The 21171-nt window shown below is 38.2% G+C and overlaps 1 protein-coding gene across 4 annotated transcripts in view; it reads left to right on the top strand.

Moving 5' to 3' along the window:
- usp6nl (USP6 N-terminal like) overlaps window positions 1-21171 on the top strand; it is a 252354-nt gene that overhangs the window by 212878 nt on the left and 18305 nt on the right. For all 4 annotated transcript variants that reach the window (XM_060842684.1, XM_060842686.1, XM_060842685.1 and 1 more), the window contains 2 exons: window positions 6942-7041; window positions 15492-15644. In XM_060842684.1, the coding sequence (XP_060698667.1) occupies window positions 6942-7041; window positions 15492-15644 (253 nt within the window). The remainder of the gene's footprint in view (window positions 1-6941; window positions 7042-15491; window positions 15645-21171) is intronic.

Genomic DNA, 21171 nt, shown 5'->3' with positions numbered 1-21171 from the left:
CAAGGGACATAACAATCAAGCATGCCAGTTCTAACGTTCACGTACATTTCTAATAGATGTTTAATGGCAGCAATTGGAAATGATAGTGCTCGTCACTTTATATTTTAAACAAAAAAATTATGTATGGCGTGTCTTATTGTTTGATTACTTGTCATATTGGCAACCAGCAAGAATCATGCATGATATATAATTTGTGTTGGCACTGCATTGTTACCTGTTTTCTGAAATCCGATGTGCCATAGTACTTCAGATTTTCAGTTTGAAGATCCAATTCTTCACCTTCACAGCTTTAATTTGACTGTTTCCCGCAGGCTTCTTTTTACAACCCAATAGCTTAGACTTGGGCTATGATGCAGTATATGAAGAAACTATCAGACTGCAGTTTCAGATAGTAGAACTCAACAAGCATTGAAGATTTACTTTGAGGTAATAGCCACACTACACGGGTTCGTAAATTATCTTTGAAGAGCATACACATATGAGGGAAAAGTTTCTATTTTCATTAGCAGGAAAATTAACAAATTTAAAACAGGAAAAGGTATTTGATAAAAGGTACAAGAGCAAAAGTCAATTTTAAGTGAATCTCCTTGAAGAAAAAGTGAATGAATGCCAGAGCATTTGTGCATCAAATGGTAACCTGAGGGAAGTATAAAATTGAGTTGAAAAGTGATCAAAAGAGAAAAAAATACAAACTTAATCAACATAAAGGTAAATAAATTAGCCAAGAGTGGCAGATTTTAGAAAATCTGATTTTGTGGATCATCATTGGCTTTTTTTTCTGCCAAGCAGAAGAAAGTAACAACTGATTCCATTAACTGGACAAACATATCATTTAAGGTTTGCATTAATTTTAATGCACATGCACCTGCATATGAATGAAGCATGTTCACAATGGAACCATTACGTGTGTTAAGAAGCACAGGAGAGTCCAGACTGTCTACTTCAAATTAATTGCAAAATAAATTTGAAAGCTAATTAAATCCACGGTGATTAACAATTTATAATTCTGAATTTGTACCTTTGTTTTAGTGCTTCCATACTGTCCAAGTGAAACATTCCTTTAAGCTAGTAACCTAAAACCATGGTTAATTATAATTCATTGAATAATTGACCACAAATCAAGTTGAAATACCAGGGGTAGGCGAATATGTTTTACGCAGTATAGTCAGGCATTTTGCAGACAATTGACCTTTCATTTAAAATGTCAAAGCTATTCAGTTTGAATACATTTTATTTTATGATATTTTGTACAGAAGCTATCCGTGGCATTTTAACAGTGTGGCATCTTGCACTGACTCATTTGAAGAATGTCTTTAAATTTGGCTCATAACTTTTTGTTTTGCATGCTAACAAGTATTTCTGATAACAGTCATGTGCTTTGTTTAAACAGCCAAATTTCTGTCTGAATGAGTCTAGTACTCATTAATTTCTGGCGGGATTGTCATACCAAATAGAATCAGTCCACTTTTTTCTTTGATCTCCAAGTTGCAACATATATGCAGCATCACTGTTCTTTTAATAATTTAATTTATTTGCTATGTAACTTAGTAAAGTTGATTGTATTCTCCCTGCCCATAGAATAGAATAATGGAATCCCTACAGTGAGGATACAGGCCATTCAGCCCAACAAGTCCATACCGACTCTCCGAAGAGTAACCCACCCAGACCAATTCTCCTACCCTACTGTCCTATATTTATCCCTGACTAATGCACCTAACCTACACATCTCTGAACACTGTGGGCAATTTAGCATGGCCAATTCACCTTAACCTGCATGTCTTTGGATTGTGGGAGGAAACTGGAGCATCTGGAGGAAACCCACACAGACGTGGAGAATGTGGAAACTCCACAGACAGTCACCTGAGGCAGGAATCGAACCTGGGTCCCTGGCGCTGTGAGGCAGCAGTGCTACCCACTGAACCACTGTGCTGTCCCCATGTAACATTTAGTTTTTAGAAGTCTGAAGGTAGTCAGGATTTGGCAGTTTTTTAAAGCCATAGAATGTAGGACCGAATTGGTAGGGCACCAGTTCATACCAGAAAAGTCAGGTTTTGCAGTCTTAGCTATACTTAATGAAGATAATAAAGAGATTAAAAAACCAGGATCTCAGAATCACTAATATCAGATTTACTCTCAGTGCCATGTGTTCATGAGCATAGATAGCAGCGTTGAGTGATTGAATCTGTAGCTGGGGATTTGGTGTAGGAGGGAGGGTATCAAATTCCTGAGGCTTTGTGATGGTTCTGGGGTCGTAGGGGCCTGTATAGGATGAATTGGTTAAACCTTAGGATAAGAAGTAACATACAGGTGTGTCATGACATCTCTGAACAGGTTGATTAGAAAATATCTAGCAGAGAGATTTACTTGTGCTATTGGGGAGAGTTTAAATTAGCTTGGCAGGGATAGAAACCTAAAATTGGGAAGCAAAACTGGTAATGAAATAGAAAAGGTCTGAACAAAATTAGAAGACTGATTAAATGAAGCCAAGCATCAAATAGGATTTGAATGCAGAAAATTGTTCAAAGGACATAGTTAGGAATGACATGCTTTCAGAAAGTAATCAGCACTTGCAACAAGGCAAATCCTTTGAATAATTAAATGGATATAAACGGATGTTATTTATTTGCAAATACAGAGAAGTTATTAGTAGACAACTAAGACTGGGAACTGAATATTCAAGGATATACGTCATTTAGGAAAGATAATCTTAAAGGAAAAGGGAACTCAGGACCAGCACATTCTTGTGAGAATGAAAGATTTAGGGACTTAGATCAAAGGTTTTGAAAGTTTAGTCAAAAAGAGAAGAGAGGCACATGTAAAGTTTAGGAAACTGAAATCAGACAAGGCCATTAATGAATATAAAGGAAGCAGGAAAGAACTTAAACAAGGAATTAGGAGGGCTAAAAGGAACCATGAAATGTGCTTGGCAAGTAGGATGAAGGAGAATCCCAAGATATTTAATATGTCTATCAGCAGTAAGAGAGTTTCGAGTGAAAGGATTGTTCCATTTAAATTTAAAAGGAATATGCATGGAACCAGAGTAAGTGTGTGAAGTCCTTTTAATGAATACTTGGCATCAGTGCTCACCAGAGAGAACAACATGGATGATGGTAACATTGGGCAGGGGGATGTTGATATATTCCAGAACATGTCCACATTAAAAAGGGTGTTGTGAGAAACATTAAGGTAGATAAGTCTCCAGGAGTAGGTGGGATCTATCCCAGGATACTGATAAAGGCAAGGGAGGAAATTACTGGGCCCTTGGCCGAGATAGTTTTATCCTGTTCAGCCACTGGCAAGCCCCAAAAGACTGGAGGATAGTCAGTGTTGTTCCTTTGTATAAGGACAACAGGGATAGACCAGTGAGCTTTACAACAGTGGTAGTGAATTATTGGAGAAGGTTCTTAGGGACAGGATTTTCTTGCATTTGGAAAGAAATGGGCTCATTAGAGAGAGTCAGCATGGCTTTGTGTGGGGGAGGTCTTGTCTCACACATTGAATTTGTTCTTGAGGAAATAATCAAGATGATTGAAGCTCGGGCAGTGGATGTTGTCTACACGGACTTTATTGAAGCATATGGCAAGGTCCGTCATGGTAGGCTAGTCCAGAAGATCAAGTCACATAGAATCCACAGTGAGTTGGTAAATTGAAAACATAATTGGCTTGGTCATATAAGGGTTGTTGTGGAAATATTATTCTGACCGGTTGTCTGTGACCAGTGTTGTTCCACAAGAATCCATGCTGGGACCTCTGTTGTTTGCATATATATAAATGATTTGGATGAAAATGTAAGTCGTCTGATTAGTAAATTTGCAGATGGCAGGAAGATTGTTCTTTGTGGATAGGAAGGTTGTCAAAGAATTTAGCAGGATTTAGATGAGATAGAAAATTGGGTTGAGAAATGGTAGATGGAGTTTATTGTGGAAAAGTCTGAGGTGATGCATTTTGGGAGGTCAAAAGCAAAAGGAAAGTAAGTGGCATGACCCTTTGGAGTATTGACATGTAGGAGGAACAAAGCCATGAACATCTTCCTATGTGCCAGGTATTACTCCTCCTACTGGAGAGTTTGCCCTCTGATACCCATGGACTTTACTTTTGCGAGGGGTCCTTGATGCTACATTAATTTATATAAAGTTGAAAGCACAATCTTCGTGAAACTTTCCAGTTAATTCAGAGTAAAACATACTTGTCAGTAATATCATCTCTAGTTTTCATGCGAAGTTCTAATTGCTTCCTAGTGACTTTTAAATGAATATGAAAATAGAAGAATTGCCTCGATTACATTTTTGTAAACATCTATTGTATATGAGCTCTGTGATATAGTTTTTCAGAAATCCTGTGGATTATTTCACAGGATGGGCTGAGCTCAAATCCCACCTGCTCCAGAAGTGTATAATCACAACTCTGAACAGGTTTACTAAAATATCTATGCTGATGGGTAAGCTTGTATTTCTATTCAGAATTTCTAAACAGTGCACCTATATCCAAGAGCTTAACATTAGAATCATTTAAAAGACTGTCTTTAAGTCAAGTTTATGAGTGCAAGTGAAAAAATAGTATGATAAACTACAATAAGTAAATAATTTAGATAGTTTTGTTTTCTTAGAGTAAAAATTCACACACTCTTCAATTCCATTTCCACTTACTTAAGTTGTTGTTTATTTTTGTAATCCAAAATAATTGTCTATCAAGTGGCTCCTCCTCATAATGTCAGATACCAGAACATAAGACTGCACAGATCTTCTCTTGTTTAAATTAATTACCCAGTTTTCTTTTTACCTGTGTTTTTCTGGCATTTTTAGAAGTTTTGCATTATTGAAGAATGGTTTAGACCTAGTAAGCCAAATACTTTACACAAATGTTTTTCTGTGGGACTACAGAAGCATTTTAAAATAAAGATTCTAAATTAATAAGGGAAGGCTATGTTTCAATAGCATGTTGATTTTTTTTGCTTCACCTTTTACTGAATGGGAATTGAGTGGAACATACAAATATATTTAATCTGAAAAGACAACCCTAGGGTTTTAAAGAGGCAAGTTGTGACACTCCTCACATGACCAGTATGGTGATGAACAACCATCTCTTCTGATGATAAATAAACCTAGGTGGTCACATACATTGCATCTGAAGATTCTTCAAGAACTAAGGAAGGAAACTCGAGGAACTCTGTTACAAATCTTCAGAACTCACTGAATACTAGAGAACTCTCTGGAGACGAGAAAAAGGCAAACTGTTTCTATTTTTATAAAAGGGCAATTAAAGATTTCCAGGTTGGTTCAAGTTTTGAAAATCTTTATTGGAGAGAAGATCATGAACAGCTGGTCAGAAATAAAATACAAAAGGTTGTGGACATTGACTCATGAACTTGAACAAATTTAGCCATGCAAGTGTCCATCTTGGTTCCACAAGTAGACATCTTAATACAAGGTTGCATTGCACACTTTTAAAGTACTTCCTAAGTATAAATGTACATATTTTGTGCTTTCAAATTTCTGTAGTATTAAGTTCATTGAATATTTGGTAGAGTAGTGCAGGACTGTATTTCAGAGCTTAGTTCTTTTAGAGAAAACTTCTAATTAAATTGTTCTTGTTTTATTTGTGCACGCACTTATTTTTGACTCATGGGAGAATATGTTTGTTCCTTACAACTGCAACATTTAAAATATGCAAACCTGATTGGATTTGTCATGAATCCGTGACACGGGCATAAAACACTAGATTGAACTAGATATGTTGTGGTACACTGCTTCTTTTGTTTTAAAAATGTTATGTATAAAATGATATTTAAACCTGAAATATTGTTTAAACCACCAAATAAATACAGGGCAGTGCACTTCTGTCATTGAATTTCCACTTAAATTAATCAGCTGAACAACAAATTTATCCCAAGGGAGCCTTTTATTTTCATCCATTTCAATCCATAATTTCAAGAATTGCTCTTCATTAATGAGCAATACACATACATCTGGAGGGTCAGTAATTTTGCACATTAAGCCACTTACATTTTTACAGATAAACTTAACAGAGGCAATGGTCAAGTACTATTGTATTGATTGAAAATGTTTGTCTTAAGTTTGCAATAATTGTAATCATTGCAGTTGTTGCAACAGAAACATACTGTTGCCACTTTCAATTTCTTGTTAAGCTTATATAATAGTTGAAGATCCAAAAATTGTGATTGCTCCTATTCCAGGATAGTAATTTACAAGTCTCCAGAGGTTTTACTAAAATATTGCAAACTCCTGATTTCTTGTACTAGCTTCAATTCTGGCTAACACAAAATTGCATGCAAAAATTAAAGTGCAAGAAAACCAAAATTGAACTTAAATGTAAGAGGAATTAACGTATTAGTGAAACTCAAGGAGCATAGTGTATAAAGTAGGGAATCAAAAAAATCTAAACTAGGTTAAAATATTTTAAGTTGCTGTTTGATGTATCAAGAATATACTTTTTAAGAAAGGCAGGAGAATAAGATCAATTAATCTAAATTGTGAAAACTTAAATTTAATTGATGAAATAATCTTTGTATTATGGAAGGTATACAGGTTGCTTAACAATGATGGTATAACTAATATGGCTGATGGAACAGTAGAAATGACAATTTCTGTCTTTTGGTCAGATCAACAATTTTTAAAACATCATCCCTTCCAGCTGTCTGAGCACCTACATTTATCATGCCATAACTTTAGTCATATTCATATCTTTACCTATGGATTTTCCTAATGTTTGCTTACTTGTTATAAAGGATCTTGATTTTTTTTTCTAATCTAGTTGCAAGTGAGAAAGTTGTTAACTGAAGCAATTTCTTCTAACCACTGTTTGGCACAAGGAAATAGCCAGTTCTAAAGCAAGCTAATAGATTTTTAGAAACATTGTGTGAATCCTGAATCATTTCTAAGAATATTGATACACTTGTTTTATTTTAATTTGCCTTGGCACAGACTCCCTTCACCCTTACATTGAGACTATGGGACATCTACATGCTAGAAGGAGATCGAGTTCTCACAGCCATGTCATATACTATTCTTAAACTGCACAAAAGTAAGACAATTTCATTCACTATTCATGCATTGTTTTGTTCTTTTCCCTTTATACCTTCTAGCAATCCAATTATTCGACATAACCTGAATGATTTCAATATTGTGCAATTACAAACTGGTGCTAGTAGGTTGAGATCAAATTTAGTAACTGTTCATATCTATTCATATACTCTTGCATTTTAGTGTCGTGGAATGGATTATTTGTAAAACAAAAAATATTACCAACTTTGATTTTGATTGTTGCTATTTAATTGATACTGTTGGTACTGTTACAGTCAGGACTCTGGAGAGAAGAAAGTTAAGAGGAGATTTGGAGTGCAGGTTCATAGTTCCTTGAAAGTGGAGTCGCAGGTCGATAGAATAGTGAAGAAGGCATTTGTATGTTTTCCTTTATTGGTCAGAGCATTGAGAATAGGAGTTGGGAGGTCATGTTACAGCTTTACAGAATGTTGGTTGGGCTATTTGTGGATTATTGTGTGCAGTTTAGGTCTCCCTCCAATCAGAGGAATGTTGTGAAACTTGAAAAGGTTCAAAAAAGATTTACAAGTATATTGCCAGAGTTGGAGGATTTGAGTGAGAGGGAGAGGCTGAATAGGCTGGGGCTGTTTTCCCTGGAGCGTCAGAGCTGAGGGGTGACCTTAGAAGTTTATAAAATCATGACTGGCATGGAATAGGGTACATAGACAAGGTCTTTTCCCTGGGGTGGATGAGTCCAGAACTAGAGGGCATTGGTTTAGAGTGAGAGGGGAAAAAATTTAAAAGGACTTAATGGGCAGCCTTTTCATGCAAAGGGTCGTGCGTATATGGAATGAGCTGCCAGAGGAAGTAGTGGTGGCAGGGACAATTACAGCTTTGAAAAAGCATCTGAATGGTAAATGAATAGGAAAAGTTCGGGGGATATGGGGCCAAGTGTTTGCAAAGATGTTTTCAAAAGCATGAGCCCCTGGACAGAGTAGATAGGGTAAAGCTGTTTCCACTTGTAAAAGAATCAAGACTGAGAGGGCACAAGTTTAAAGTGACTTGATGTTGTTAGGGTACTGCTTGGAAATGTGATTTGTGGCATGTTCAATTGAGACATTCAAGAGGGCATTGGACTATTTGGGAAAAGGCAGGAAATTGGCACTTGATAGTAGAGTCAATGCAGATGCAGTGGGACAAATGGTCTCCTTCTGTAGCATAAGATTTCTCTGATTCTCCCAATTCAGATTTGTGTCACTTGAGTTTAGTCATGTTTCCCAGGTGTTTCTCCTGACCCTGCCCAATCTTTTATCTGATATTATCAACTTGTTATGAAATGGATATAAATCATTTATGTATTGAGGTGGCAAGGGAAAAGCAGCAAATAATAATTGTTGATTTTATTAGGCTAAATACCAATTGTGTGACTCATCAATATATTTTTCAGATGATTTTGTTAATATTGGAATAAATAGTAGAGACTGGTACAACTACAACATTGCCAGTCAGGACAGTGTTTAACCGCTTGGGATGATTAGGTAATGTTCAGTGCCAAATAATGTAATTTGTTAGAAATTAAGGCAATAATTTGTCTTCGGGAGAAAAGCATAATTAAGAGTAAAAGCAAGCTTGTGGAATGAATTGAAAAGTTAAAGCAAAGAAGTAAAAGCACACAGTTTATGAAATTGGCAGTACTAGCTTGAACTTTTTGTTTAGCATCTAATGGTTATCATGTAAAAACCTTCCAGGGTGTTATACTGAAACAGGCTGAATTGATGTGGTCAGCACTAATTTCTATAAACTTTTATCATCTGTTCTTCTGTGTTTTATACTATTGTATCTACTGTATTTTAGAGTGGTTAATGTATCACTGATTGCTCTTGCTTTTTTCAGCCACCCTACTTTCCTTTTCTGCATAGGGAATTCAACTGCTATTGGTGTCGTACCTCATTGACACCAATAATCCTCAGTATTTTACTTGAGTTACCATTGCTCATTATTTGCAGGTGCCGGTGTTGGACTGAGATGTTTATCAGGTTTATTTGGAAGCACTAGCTTTTGGAGCACTGCTCCTTCAAGTGGGTGTGGATCGTAAAGACACACAACTTATAGCAAAAGTTTACAGTATGTTGCAATTGAAGTTATATATTGAAAAAGACCTGGTTTGTTTAAAGTCTCATTGTTTAGAATAACCTTGTTGGTTTAAGTTCGTTCAATGTAAATCCCAGAACTTTTTTTAATAGTTACATTCTCAAGTGAACTTTAACAATAGGTGCCATGTCGGCCCAGACAATGCATTGAAGGTATGAGGCTGTCTGTGCCCCAATGTTGAGACTCATTCTATTTCTAAAAAAGGGATTTACAGAATCTTACATGAATTCATGCCGTTTTTGAGCAAAATAAAATGTAATTCTGCAACTACAAATTCACCCCACAAACTTGTGTATACGGGGCGCGGGTGACGGTGGTGGGGGGAGATGATGGAGTTGTGGTATGACTGTCTGTGAGAGTTTGTATATGTGTGAGTGTGTAAAGGCGTATAAGTCTGTGAGAGGGTGTGTGTGGGTGTGTTTGTGTGAGCATATGAGAGAGAGAGATGCAGTGGGGTCACCAGTAGTGCGACATGAACCCAGGGTCCCAGTTGAGGCCATCCCCATGGGTCCCGAACTTGGCTATCAGCCTCTGCTTGGTCACTTTGTGTTGTTGCCTGCCCCAAAAACCACCTTTTGAGGATGGTCACCTAATGTCTGAGGTTGAACGTCCTGGACCGTTGAGAGGGAACACTCCTGTTTGTTAATGGTTGTGCGGTGTCCATTCATCCATTGCTGTAGCCTCTGCTCAGTCTCACCATTGTACCATATCTCAGGGATCCTTGCCTGCAGCATATAAGATACACAACGTTGGCCGCAAACATGGTGGGTGCTATCCCACGTCTTGCACTGTCTGCCGTGACAAGGTTGCATCTGAAAGCCAGGCAGTTTGCAGCGAACTATGATCTGTTTGAGGTTTGGTGGTTGTTTAAAGGCAAGAAGTGGAGGTGTGGGAAGGTCTTGGCGAGGTGCACATCCTCATCATTAAATTGTTGCTAAGAAGATGGTGTAATTTTTCAGCTCCTGGGAAGTACTAGACAATGAAGGGTACACTATCATTTGCAGCTCGTATCTGTCTCCTGAGGAGGTCATTACAGTTTCTCACTGTGCCATAGCGAGAAACCGTAATGACCTCCTCAGGAGACACACACGGGCTGCAACCGACAGGATACCATTCGTTGTCCAGTACATCCCAGGAGCCGAAAAATTATTCCATGTCCTTCAACTGCAAGGTTCCCCAAGGTGGACTTGGGACAGGCAGCAACGCAAAGTGACCAAGCAGAGGTTGATAGCCAAGTTCAGTACCCATGGGGATGGCCTCAACCGGAACCTTGCGTTCATGTCATATATCTCTCTCTCTCTCTCTTGCTCTCTCTTGTACTCAACCACAAACACTCTTTCACAGACTTATACATACACACACACACACTCACAGATACTCACCCCCCGCGCGCACACAAGTTTGTCGGGTGAATTTGTACCTGTAGAATTACATTTTAATTTGCTAAAAATCTGCATGAATCCATGTAAGGTTCTGTGAATCCCGTTTTTAGAAATAGCATCAGTCTGAACATTGGCGCACAGACAGCCTCACACCTTCAATGCATTGTCTGGGCTGACATAGCACCTATTGTTAAAATTCACTTGAGAATGCAACTTTAAAGAAAGGTTCTGGAATTTACATTTGAACGAATTGAAACCACCATGCCCATTCTAAAAGGTGAGAGACTTAACAAACAATCCATGTCTTTTTCAATATATAATTTAAGTTGCATCACACTGTAAATGTTTGCTATAAATTCTGTGTCTTATGATCTTACACTTCACAATCACCTGATGAAGGAGCAGTGCTCTGAAAGCCAGTGCTTTCATTATTCATCAGTGATCCTAGATCTTGACTACCTGGGGGATATTCAGCAACTTGAAAGGGAGGTAGTGTTTTTGGGGGGGGAATTACATGTGTAGTTGGTTTTGGTTTTGGTTTTGGTCTTCACTGCTCAATCAAGCCACTGGAAATGACAGAAGCAGGAACCAAGCTGAATCTTCACTCTAGCTGAGGGTTACTGTTTGGGATAGCAATGGCACTTCAACTTTGTTTAACATGAGGTAATTCAAGTGCAACAAAGATCAAATCTGTGACATTCTAGCCTTACAAATATTAGTTTATAATACAAAAATAATTATAGCAGGTTAATTATTAAACATTGACATTCAAGACGTACCTATTAATAAAAGCACAATACTGTGGATACTCAAGGTCTGAAATAAAAATATGTGCTGGAAGAACTATATCTGGGGTGGGGTGGGGAGGTGGAGAAGCAAACAGGAGTAAGCGGAATAGATGGTTAAAGGTTCCTGAAATCAAAAGACAAAGTGAGTGCGAAAGGTATTACAGTAGGGATATGGGTGAAGGATATAGTCAATACAAATGAGATGTTGAGGGGAGGAAGGATGGGTGGAGGATATAGCTCATGGTCTGAAGTTATTCAACTCATTATTGAGTCCTGAAGACTATGATGTGCCTAAGTGAGATTCTGTTCCTCCAGCTTACATTGGTCTTTGCTGGATTACTGCAGCAAGCTTGAGGCAAAAATGTTAGTGTGCGGACGAGATGGTGTATTGAAATGACAAATGAAGGTTGAAGTTCTTCGAGAACAGAGTTGGAGATATTCTGTAAAGTGGTTATCCAATCTGCATACTGTCTCTGCCAGTGTAGAGAAGAGACTGCACTGTGAGCAGCTTATTGAAACGTAATTGAAAAATAGTAGATTGAATAGAAAAAATTGAAAGTAAATCACTGCCTCACATGGAAGGTGTGTTGGGGCTTAGCCAATGAAGAGAGAGGATTTAAAGGGGCAAGTGTTGCATCTTCTGTGATTTCATGGGAAGGTGCCATCGAGGGATGAAAAAAATTTGAAAATGGAGGAGTGGACTAGGGTGTTGCAGAAGGAATGGTCCCTGCAGATCCCTGACAAGAAGGGAGGGGAAGACTTATTTGGTCGTGGTATCCTGCTAGAGATGGTAGAACTCACAGAATGATTCTTCTAAACGCAAGACTGATCGGCTGGAAAATGAGGGCAAAGGAAATCTCTGTTGTCCTGAGAGAGTGAGCGGGGAAGAATGAGAGCAGAAGGGCGGAAAATGATCAGAATCATTAGAGAAGCAGAATGTGAGGAAATGTAGTCAAAGTAATTGTGGAAGTCAGTGGGTTTGTAGTGGACATAAGAGAACAACCTATCCCCTAAAATTGGATCACAGTCAAGGAAGTGAGAAGAGTCAACAGAGACCAGCTGAAGGTGAGAGAAGGATGGAACTTTGAAGAAGGATGATTAAGTTTTCCAATTCCAAATATGAGTAGAAAACAGCTGGAAAAAGGGAGAGGTCCTGTGTAAGGCTGCAACAAGGAACCCACATAGCCCACAAAGTGACAGGCATAAACATGGAAATAACTAGAATGGGATCCAATGCAGGTACCTATAGTCACACCATTTTCTAAAAGTGAGCTGCATAAAAGGAAAAATTGTTTAAAGTGAGAATGAACTTAGCCAAGCATAGGTGTATGGTGAATGGGAATGAATAAGGCTACCTTTCAAGGAAGAAAAAGAGACCATCTGATGGGATAATGGAGATGCAGAGGAATTACAAAATCTTGTTAAGGGAAGACAGTTGTTGCAAAGGAGAGTCCTCTTGGTCTTAGCTTTATAGAAGTATACAGCACAGAAACAGACCTTTTGGTCCAACTCGTCTATGCCGACAACCTAACCTGGTCCCATTTGCCAGCACTTGGCCCATATCCCTCTAAACACTTCGTATTCATATACCCATCCAGATGCCTTTTAAATGCTGTAATTGTACCAATCTCCACCACGTCCTCTGCCACCTCATTCCATACATGTACCACCCTGTGTGTGAAAAGGTTGCCCCTTAGATCCCTTTTATATCTTTACTCTCTCACCCTGAACCTATGCAATATAGTTCTGGACTCCCCCACCCTAGGGAAAAGACCTTGTCTGTTTATCCTATCCATGTCCCTCGTGATTTTATAAACCTCTATAAGGTCACCCCATAGCCTCTGCCACTCCAGGGAAAACAGCCCCAGCCTATTCAGCCTCTCCATACAGCTCAAATCCTCCAACCCTGGCAACATCCTTATAAATCTTTTCTGAACTCTTTCAAGTTTCACAACATCTTTCCGATAGGAAGGAGACCAGAATTGCATGTAATATTCCAAACGTGGTACTGGAAAAGCACAGCAGTTCAGGCAGCATCCGAGGAGCAGGCTGCTGCCTGAACTGCTGTGCTTTTCCAGCACCACTCCAATCCAGAATCTGGTTTCCTGGATCTGCGGTCATTGTTTTTACCTATATTCCAAAAGTGGCCTAACCAATGGCCTGTACAGCCGCAACATGACCTGCCAACTCGTTTTCTCAATGCTCTGACCAATAAAGGAAAGCATACCAAATGCCGCCTTCTCTATCCTATCTACCTGCAACTCTACTTTCAAGAAACTATGAGCCTGCATTCTAAGGTCTCTTTGTTCATCAACATCCCCGAGGACCTTACCATTAAGTGTATAAGGCCTGCTCTGATTTGCTTTTCCAAATGCAGCACGTCACATTTATCTAAATTAAACTGTATCTGCCACTCCTCAGCCCATGACCCATTTGATCAAGATCCCATTGTAATCTGAGGTAACTTCCACTGTCCGCTACATCTCCAATTTTGGTGTCATCTGCAAACTCAATGAGACCTCCAATGTTCATATCCAAATTATTCCTGAAGAAGGGCTTATGCCCGAAGCGTCGATTCTCCTGCTCCTCGGATGTTGCCTGGCCTGTTGTGTTTTTTCAGCACCACATTTTTCAACTCTGGTACTCCAGCATCTGCAGTCCTCATTTTCTCCAAATTATTTATATGAATGATGAAAAGCAGTGGACCCAGCACCAATCTTGTGGCACACCACTGATCACAGGCCTCCAGTCTGAAAAGCAATCCTCCACCACCACCCTCTGTCTTCCTCTTGAGTCAGTTCTGTATCTGAATGACTAGTTCTTCCTGTATTACATAAGATCAAACCTTACTAACCAGCCTCCTTTAAGGAGCCTTGTCAAACACCTTATTGAAGTCTATATAGATCATGTCAACTTCTTCAAAGAACTCAATCAAGTTTGTGAGACATGACATAAAGCTATGCTGACTATCTCTAATCAGCCCTTGCCTTTCCAAACATTGTAAATCCTGTCCCTCAGGGTTTCCTCCAACAACTTGCCCATCACCGATGTCAGGCTCTCTGGTCTACAGACATTTACTCTTTCTATCTCAACAGATGCTGCCAAACCTGAAGTTCTGCAGCATTTTCTGTTGTTCTAACATACTTAATAGTTTGGTTTTTGAAAGATATACTGTAATATGCTGTTGAATACAGCTGTATGGACCAAGAAGGTCTAAACCTCAATTTCTGGTCTGTTTTAAATTTCCTATTTTCATTGAGTTAATGTGTAGAAGCACTAAAACTTGCCTTGAGAAACTGTGTAATTTGCTCAAGGTCTGGTCCTTAGAGCTATGCTTTGACACTTCCCTGGAAAAACATGGATATCTGATAGATTGGACATTGGCTTTGCCCTGTAGTCGAGCAAACACTTGAAAAATACACTGTTTAAGATTGCATTTTTTTAATATGTACGTGGGATGTAGATATTGCTGGTTAGGCCAACATTTATTGCCCAACCCTAATTGCCCTTAAAAAAAAAAGTGGCAGTAAGCTGTCATCTTAAACTGCTGCAGTCCTTCATTAATAGGGACACCACAATGTTTTTATGAAGAGAATTTCAGGATACTGACCCAGCAACAATAGTTCTAAGTCAGGATGATGTGTAGCTTGGGGTGGAATTTGCAGTTAGTGTTGTTTAAAAATGCCTGCTGTTCTTCTAGGTGACATGGGATACACATTTGGAAAGCACTGTAGTGTCAGTGACCCCTTGGAGAAATGCTGGAAATCTGCTGTTCCTAAACAACCATAATACTATTATTTTTTTTCTCCCTCACCTAAGGGGGAGCATAGGAGGAGGGGAAGAAAAATGTATGTCAAGCAAAGAAACTACTAAGTACATAAGTGCTGGAACACACTGTAGCACAGAGTGGTGAAGTCTATATTTGTGTTGGTAATTTTCCAATATGATCAGTTCTGTATTTCTGAGGTGTGATTTAAGTTATGAAGCAAAGACTAAATGTTTTTTTACAGGAAGGTTAAAGCTGAAGAAGGTTACAGCAGAATACTTATACATATACAGAATATATTGCTTCCTCAATTCATTGAACAGGAAATAGTGACTAAGTCAGAAATTCAAAGAAGAGAGAAGAAAATTTCTTCAAAATAGTAAAATAATTCTGTTTATATTTGCAGAGCATTTGATAAAGTTATCAATGGAGGATCTGATAGAATTTCTGCAGGAGACTTTGGCCAAGGACTTTTTCTTCGATGACGACTTTGTTATAGATCAGCTGCAAAACTCGATGTCTGAGTTGAAACGTAATAAACTAGACATGCCACCAGCAGGTGAGATTTTCTGTATGGCCATTACTAATAAAAATCACTTTTATCTTCCTTTGAAAAGATGAAAGAAATCTGATGATTTTAGGGAAAGATTGTTATCCTGTTTGTTCATGTATAGGTTTCTCTGATTTCTGTTACTTTAATTCTTCTGATCTCTTTCCTGGTGTTGGATGTTTTTAAAAAAAAAGGATGCTCATATTCACTAGACCAAAGTAATCAGTAATGTTCTTGCACATTACTGAGTTGCACCTTTTGCAAACAGACAAGAAGGATCTTAGATATTCGTTAGCAATTGACTGGTCTTTCCATTCGTATGTTTATGGAATACTGAATAGAAAAGCTAAATTGAAAGGGAGCATGATAATGGAAATGATTTAGAAGGTGACATCTAAGAAGCCTCGTGAATTTCTGCAGTACGTCTTATGGATGGTACACACTACTGCAACTGAGTGTCAGTGGTGGATGGACTAGATGCTAGTGGACATGATGCAAATCAAGCAAGCTGCTTTGACCTGGATGGCGTCAAGCTTCTTGATTATTATTGGAGCTGCACTCATCCAACCAAGGAGGGAGGATTCTAGCGCAATCCTGACTTGTGCCTTGTAGATACTGTACAGGCTTTGGGGAGTCAGGATTTCTAGCCTCTAATCTGCTCTAATAGCCACTGTATTTGTTTGGCAAGTCCAGGTGAGTTTCGGGTCAATGGTAACCCCCAAAATGTTAATAGTAGGTGCTTCAGTGGTGATAACACCATTGAATGTCGAAGGGCAGTAGTTAGATTGTCTCTGTCTCTGTTTGGAGATGATCACTGCCTTCCATTTGCATGGCATAAATGTTATTGAGCTGGAATAAATTGAGCTGTTCCTTTGGGTCATTGCACATTGTACTTCACTGATTTTGACAATAGCAGCTCAACCATTTATTGGACATTCTAGTTCATGTGCTTTGCATCATGTTATTAGTTCTATTTTAACTGAAATTCTTATAACCCGAAATGACAGAGAATTACTTTGAGTTCTGCTTAACCATTAAATCTTATTATGTTTCTCTGCTGCATTCCATGAAATAAAGAGTTTTTCAGCTTTACTTTTTAAATGCTTGCTGAATGTCTGGATCTGTCTCCTCCAGTGCTGCCTTGAAATCAGTCAAAATAACGAAAAAGAAGCTGAGTAAACATGAATATATCATCGCCATTATTAAATTCATGGCAAACATATTAGACATTATACAAAATCAACTTGCTTTTAAGTCAGCATGCTCAGTTGGTAAATAGTTTTTCTGAGTTAGTTCATTTGCACAGCAACTTTATGATGGTAAGGGCTTGAAAGTGGCATTTTAAAATTGTATATATTTTGAATAATTATGTTTGTTTCAATTATTTTTAAAATGTTTCCAACAGTGTCATTAGCATCTATTGATTGTCAGCTTTTTCATAAATTGACCTTGGACTTAAGTCTGAAAAGTATAGTATGGTTAATTTGTCACTGAATTTGCTTGAAAAGGTGACTAATTACAGAACTTTTTCAGGACTTGTACATAATTTAGGTTCTTTACTTGATTTCAAAAGATATAATTTTATATTATTTTTGTGAAACTGGGTTTCCATATTGATAAATAAAGAATGTAACTCTTTATGCTAACTAGACTATCGCTCTCTCCTCCTTTTCTTCCTCCTCCTCCTCCTCCTCCTCCTCCTCCTCCTCTCGCTAAAATCGAAGTTGTTTCGATCTTTGACAGGTGAATCCAGTGCACAACCATTGCATTCAACTGGAGGATCAAAATCAAATTTCAGCCTCAACTGACTTGAAGTTGAGTGCTATCATCCAGGATCAAGGAAGACTTGGAAGGATTGTGGGCCATCTGTGCACTATGTGCAGACAGTCCCTATTCAAAGCTTAGAGAAAGGAACTGCTAATCTATTTCTATAGATATAATTAAGCGTGTTGAGAGGAGCAAAGAATTGCTTTGGAGAGATGGTTTGGAGACTGGAGTTGAGAGAAGGATTGATTATCAAAGCTTTTTCATGCATCCCAGATTTCCAGAAGTTATTTGACAAGGTGCCATGTCATACGTTATTTTGGATAATAAAAGATCGTGGTTTAGGGACTGGTGAAGAAAATGGAGTCAGGATCGTTAAATACTTTTAAGGCAGAGATGGATAAATTCTTGATAGGTAAGGGAACAAAAGGGGTTACCAAGAGTTAAATTGGGACTGTGAAATTCAAAACACAAACAGATCAGCCGTGATCTTATTGAATAGTGTAGCATGTGGAGGTGCTGGAGGTCTACTTCTCCTTCTGTTTTGTATGTTCATTTTCCATTCAGAAGTAGAAAGTTGGTGTACAAACTTAACAAAATTAAAATGTTTGAAGGAACGGTAAGAGTTTCGCCTGAAACACCGTTTTTGGAAGCAAATTTAACCATCTAAGGACATCTCCTCGCCAAGGTATTTTGAACTTAAGCGACACCATTTAAGATCCAGTACATTTCAATTTTGTGACATTGTCTGCTATAGGGAACATCCAACTGCCATTTTTTTTAATTTACCCATTTGTGTCTAGCTATATTGTTGTGTGTGTATATCCCTACCTCATTGGAATTGACACTGCAAGTTAAGTTCTTTGTTTTCATACAATCCGAGTTTTAAACCATGTGGAAGACCAAATTTTGGATGTAAGCTGGTAAAGGAGTGTGTTTTTTTAAATTATTCATTCATGGGCTACAGGTATCATTGGCAAAGTTAGTATTTATTATGTAACCCCCATTCCTATTTAAAAAATGACAACTAACTGCAATTCATGTGATGTAGCTGTAATCACCATGCTCTGAAGGAGTTTGTAGATTTTGAAGTGTCAAGTGTGAAGGAGCCGCAGTGTAGTTCCATTTCAGTTTGTGAGAGACTTGGAAGAGAACTTGAATGTGGGTGTGTTATAATGTGCCTGTTAGTTGTCTTTTTAGGTTGCAGATTTAGAAGGTTTGTTGAGTTTCTGTATTACATCATACAGAACACGCTGCCTGTGGTGGAGAATTTAAATGTTAAAATTGATGGTGACGTGCAGGAGATACCAAGGCCCAAGGAAAGTTACTAGCCTAGTATTCCAGTGCAATGCAAAAAGGATTGTCGAAGTTTCAGAACTTTATGAATGCACACCTTTTCAAAACTAAAGACTTGCAATGGGCAACCAGTCTTGCCCCAGAAATGAATAAATCATTGTTCCAAGACTATAATGTGTGTAAATGATGGCATGTATTATGTTCTTTGTTGAATTTTGTTTTGAAGAGCTAAGATCAAGAAGTTATTACTTAATTGCATTACCCTGCAGTTTATGGTATGTTAGTTGCAAACATTCAACTACTATCAAATGCTTGGGATAACGGATATATTGGGCCGGTAAGCCAAATATTTAAAATGTTGTATGTTTTAGTACAATATCTGGAAAAGTTTTGATTTCTGAAATGAAAGTCCTGTTAACTTCTTACAGGCTGCAAATCCATTGTTCTGAAACTAATGCAGGCAGAACATCCACCTAAATTGCTTAACAATTTATATTCTATTGAGAATTCTAATTGGTTAATATGGCTTTAAAATTACAAAACATCTGAAATAATCAAAAATGTAATGTTTTTGCCTTAAATGTGTGGAATGACTGTGAATATTTTGTTGGCTTAATTTATTTATTGTCAGCATGTGATTGTTATACTGAAATAAGGTTTGTAATATAGTTGTGATGATTGTAATTTAGTCCTTTTCCAGTAGATGGCAGGAAAGTTTGTCCATCTGACCTTGCTAACAAAAACAACAGTGACAAAAATGTTTACCTGCTAATTTATTTGATATATTTCCTACCAATGATGGGTTTCCAACTTGCTCTCTGCATTCTGTATTAATCAAAACCACAACCTAACCGACTTGTTATTCAGGGAACTGGTGAGACCATATCTGAAGTAATGCAGATAGTATTGGCAATCCTATTTAGGATTGATGTAAAGGAACGATGTAAATGAGTTAGAAGCAGGTTTGTGAAAGATTACGAGACTAAAACCTGGAATGGATGGCTTTTCTTATGAAGACATTTTGGGCAGGCTAGGCTTTTATCCAATGAAATTTAGAAGAGTAAGAGGTAATTAGATTGAAACATATAAGATCCCTAGGAGTCTTTATAGGGTGCAGATGGTTAGCATGTTTCCTCTTGTGAGGAAAATCTGTAATTAAGTTCACTGCTTTAAAATAAGGGATTGTCCATTTAAGACGGAGATAAGGTGAGTCTTTTTTTCTCACAGATGTTTATAAGTCTTTGCAACTCTCTTCCTCAGAAAGCCTTGGAAGTAGAGTCCTTTGAATATATTCTAGGTAACTAGTGGGAATTTGAAATCTTTGTTTTCCTAAAAGCACTTGCTGTTTTTCTTTTCCACTTTTGTTTAAAATATGGTGAAAATCACCAATCTACATGTGGGATCAGGTGATTTTTTTTTTTCTTTTTTAAAAAACTCATTAAGAAAAGAATGTGGGAGCCAGACTGAATGTGTAGGATGAAATATATTGACTACTGTGAAGGAGCTAGAGTTCAGTAGACTGCAAGAACTAGACTTCTTTTCAACCATCCAAGAACTATTGAAGTTGTCATCAACTTCATGTGCCTTAATAAGGACGAAAGAAATCTTCCTACACCGTTGTTAAACATAGAACATTACAGCGCAGTACAGGCCCTCCGGCTCGATGTTGTGCTGACCTGTCATACCAATCTGAAGCCCATCTAACCTACACTATTCCATGTACGTCCATATGCTTGTCCAACGACGACTTAAATGTACTTAAAGTTGGCAAATCTACTACCGTTGCAGGCAAAGCATTCCATACCCTTACTACTCTCTCTGAGTAAAGCAACTACCTCTGACATCTGTCCTGTATCTATCACCCTCAGTTTAAAGCTATGACCCTTCATGCTCGCCCTCACCATACCTGGAAAAAGGCTCTCCCTGTCCACTCTATCTAACCCTCTGATTATCTTATATGTCTCTATTAAGTTACCTCTCAATCATCTTCTTTCCAACGAAAACAGCCTGAAGACCCTCAGCCTTTCCTCATAAGACCTTCCCTCCATACCAGGCAACATCCTAATATATCTCCTCTGTACCCTTTCCAAAGCTTCCACGTCCTTTTTATAATGTGGTGACGGAACTGTACAGAATACTCCAAGTGCGGCCACACCAGAGTTTTGTACAGCTGTAGCATAACCTCATGGTTCCGGAACTCGATCCCTCTATTAATAAAAAACTAAAACACTGTATGCCTTCTTAACAACCCTGTCAACCTGGGTGGCAACTTTCAAGGATCTGTGTACATGGACACCGAGATTTCTCTGCACATCTACACTACCAAGAATCTTACCAATAACCCAGTACTTTGCATTCCGGTTACTCCGACCAAATTGAATCACCACACACTTGTCCGCATTAATCTCCATTTGTCACCTCTCAGCCCAGCTCTGCAGCTTATTTTGTCTCTCCTTCATCACTATCCACAACTCCA

The sequence above is a fragment of the Hemiscyllium ocellatum genome, chromosome 23 (genome assembly GCF_020745735.1).
Source record: "Hemiscyllium ocellatum isolate sHemOce1 chromosome 23, sHemOce1.pat.X.cur, whole genome shotgun sequence".
In the NCBI taxonomy this organism is placed as follows: domain Eukaryota; kingdom Metazoa; phylum Chordata; class Chondrichthyes; order Orectolobiformes; family Hemiscylliidae; genus Hemiscyllium; species Hemiscyllium ocellatum.
The sequence above is the reverse complement of the archived record's forward strand: the minus strand, read 5'-3'. Positions and strand labels throughout refer to the sequence as shown.